Raw genomic sequence first — 2,778 nt, 5'->3', positions numbered from 1 at the left:
CAATTATGTAATTATGATTGCGTAAACTACAATATAAGAAACCTTGTTTTCTGTTTTAAACTTATTACAAAAATATCGTCAGAATCGTTTTTGTGAATTTTCAAGCCCTTCCACAAAAAATCGCAAAAATATTTTTTCAATAAAGATTTTGAACAATAAGTGCCAAAGTAGAGCTTTAATGGTCCTCAAAATAATCTCATTAAGATTCAAAAGTATTTTTAACTTCATTTTACTCTTTAAATGTTACTCAAAAAGTGTTTCTAAAATCATACCATCTCATTTTGAAATCAGCTCTTCCTAAAATGGAAATCTAAAAAAAAATAATCATACTAGAGGTTAGAGGTACATTTTTTTTTGCAAAACATTTAAATCCCATTTTCAAAACGGGACAGCATACACTATTATAAAATAAAAAAAATGCACTATTAAACAAGAATGGTTTAAATTATTGATACTTTAGGGAGGGACAATTAAACACATATTTTATTTTTCGAATGTTTATGTAGCGTGAAACGGAAATTATAAATTAGATCAAATATGATCTTTAAGTATGGTTTAGTAGGAAAACGAATTTAAATTCATAATTTGCATATAAAGGGGATAATTTTCATTCTTAATACTAAAAATGGTCAGCTTTTCTGTCCATTTCTTGTTCCTTCTTGAATTGCGACTTTGGGTGCAAAAATAAAAATTACCACTCTAAAATGCGAGGATTAATAGTACTCTTTCTTCGACATTATAATGAATTTAGTTTTAGCAGTTTGCTTTTAAAAATTATAAAAATAATCATTATAAAAATGTTGCTTAATTTATCATAATAAATATAATGGCAGAGTCATGTTTACATTTGATCTCGAATAATCAATAAAATATATAAAAACATGATTTTTTTAATTTACAGAAACATAAAAACATGATGATTGTTTAAGGAAACATCTTACATAAATATAATTAACTTAGAATGATCTAATTTCATATTTTTATTATTTCGAAAACTCGTTTTTATAACGTCAAATTTTTTTAAAAAATAGATTAAAAATTGTCGTTTGTAAATTTCAAATTCTCGAAAACCTACAGTTTTATAATTTTTTTCTAAATAAAAAACAAGACGTCTAATTTCATATTAAATTAAAAATCTTTCATAATATAAATATGTTATCGTTTTCGTAATTAAAAAAATATTATAAAATTATAGTCTTTTTAAATATTTTGTAGTTAAATTTTAATTTATAAAATTAATTTAAATTTTACTATAAAAAATTATTTTCTAATACCCCATGATAGTTTTATTTTTTATAGTATTCATAATAAAATGTTCTACTAATATGTTTGTCATTCCTATTGGCAAAGAAAACGGAGAGGTTTATATAGCTTTAAATGATGAAAATTTTCCAGCAACTTATATAATCAGCGAGATAGTAGATGAAGCAAATCCAGATTCCTCGATAACCTCGTATAACATTATATCTGAAACATCTAACTATATTGGGCCATATTATTTCAGATTTCTTTCTTCATTGGACAAAGAAGTGCTCGAACATTTTTTGGAATCTCATAAAATATCTAACAAAGAAGATTCAAATTTGGTAAAAGAATTTTTAGATAGTAAAATAATACTAATGGCAGAAATAAAACTAGATACTGAAAAGTGTTATTTCATCGGCAAAATGCATACAAATAATTTGCTGACAGTTGATAAATATTCGACAAGTGAAAAATTACATTTTACAAGATCACGAAGCATGTATGATCTACAATGGTGCAAATTTTATAATTACTTATCTGATAATGCATCTTTATTTATTCCTTTATTATATAAAAAAAACATATTGATTCTACCATCATTTGTTAAACTGAAAGAAGACAAAGTTATTTCGAATATCGATACCACGAACGATTCAAATTTTAATGAAAAATTTTCATTAAAGCATAGTTCTAAAGAAACTGATGTTACAGTTCTTTATAAAAAAATTTGTGAACTCGATAAAAACGAACAAGATTTTGATAATTTAAATGCAATGGACGTCGAAAAAGATAAAAATGAAAAACATAATGAATCTATATTAGTCAGAAGTTCAGTTATTTCTATTAAAGAAGGAAACTATATCGAAAAACTAAATGGCACGAGTACAGGCGATAAATCAGTACGTGACTTGGATGTTAATGAATATAACATCAAAAATAAAGAGGAGCATTTGACTGATAAGGAGAGGGCTGACAATGACGATAATAGTAATAAAAGACCGAAGAAGATAAAAGATGGAAAGTTTTTTTTTTATACGACCTAGTCATTTTAGGAATACTTCTATTTTTTGTATTTTTAAGATTCAATTAATAAATCTTTTAATATAAACTACTATCACAATATGTCTGAATTAATTTTCATTTGTTGAATTTTAAGATTACGAAAGACGAGTGTTTTTATATAAGTCAACTAAAGACTCAACAAATTATTTACAAAAGAAGAAAAATCTTGTTTTTAACATTAAAGTTTGAGAATTATACATATATTGAATGCCAATGAATTTATAAAAAAATGTTTAATTAAAATACTTTTTTTTGGTATAATATAATATCTTACTCACTAATTACTTTTCACAAGATACGCTTACAAAATCTTTTGACAGTTCCCGGAGTTCCATCAGAAACCCACGCATTGTATTCTCAAAACCTCCTTCCTGATCAGTATCAAGACCATGTCCGACTGACATAGTTAAGCTTTCTAAAGTCTTTTAAAGGACTCTTTTTTGTTATAGACTTCAGTTCGTTGTATATTAA

At 24.9% G+C, this 2,778-nt stretch overlaps 1 protein-coding gene across 1 annotated transcript; it reads left to right on the top strand.

Annotated features, from left to right (window-relative positions):
• Positions 1–1,277: 1,277 nt before the first annotated feature.
• Positions 1,278–2,288, top strand: VNE69_04109 (putative SP-containing protein; the record flags this gene model as incomplete). The annotated part of the gene is made up of 1 exon (XM_065473356.1): positions 1,278–2,288. One exon carries the CDS (start codon positions 1,278–1,280, stop codon positions 2,286–2,288), a length of 1,011 nt encoding a protein of 336 aa, XP_065329428.1.
• Between the last annotated feature and the right edge of the window lie 490 nt (positions 2,289–2,778).

This window comes from Vairimorpha necatrix, chromosome 4, assembly GCF_036630325.1.
Source record: "Vairimorpha necatrix chromosome 4, complete sequence".
Taxonomy (NCBI): Eukaryota; Fungi; Microsporidia; family Nosematidae; genus Vairimorpha; species Vairimorpha necatrix.
This window is presented reverse-complemented; position numbering and strand designations above follow the sequence as displayed.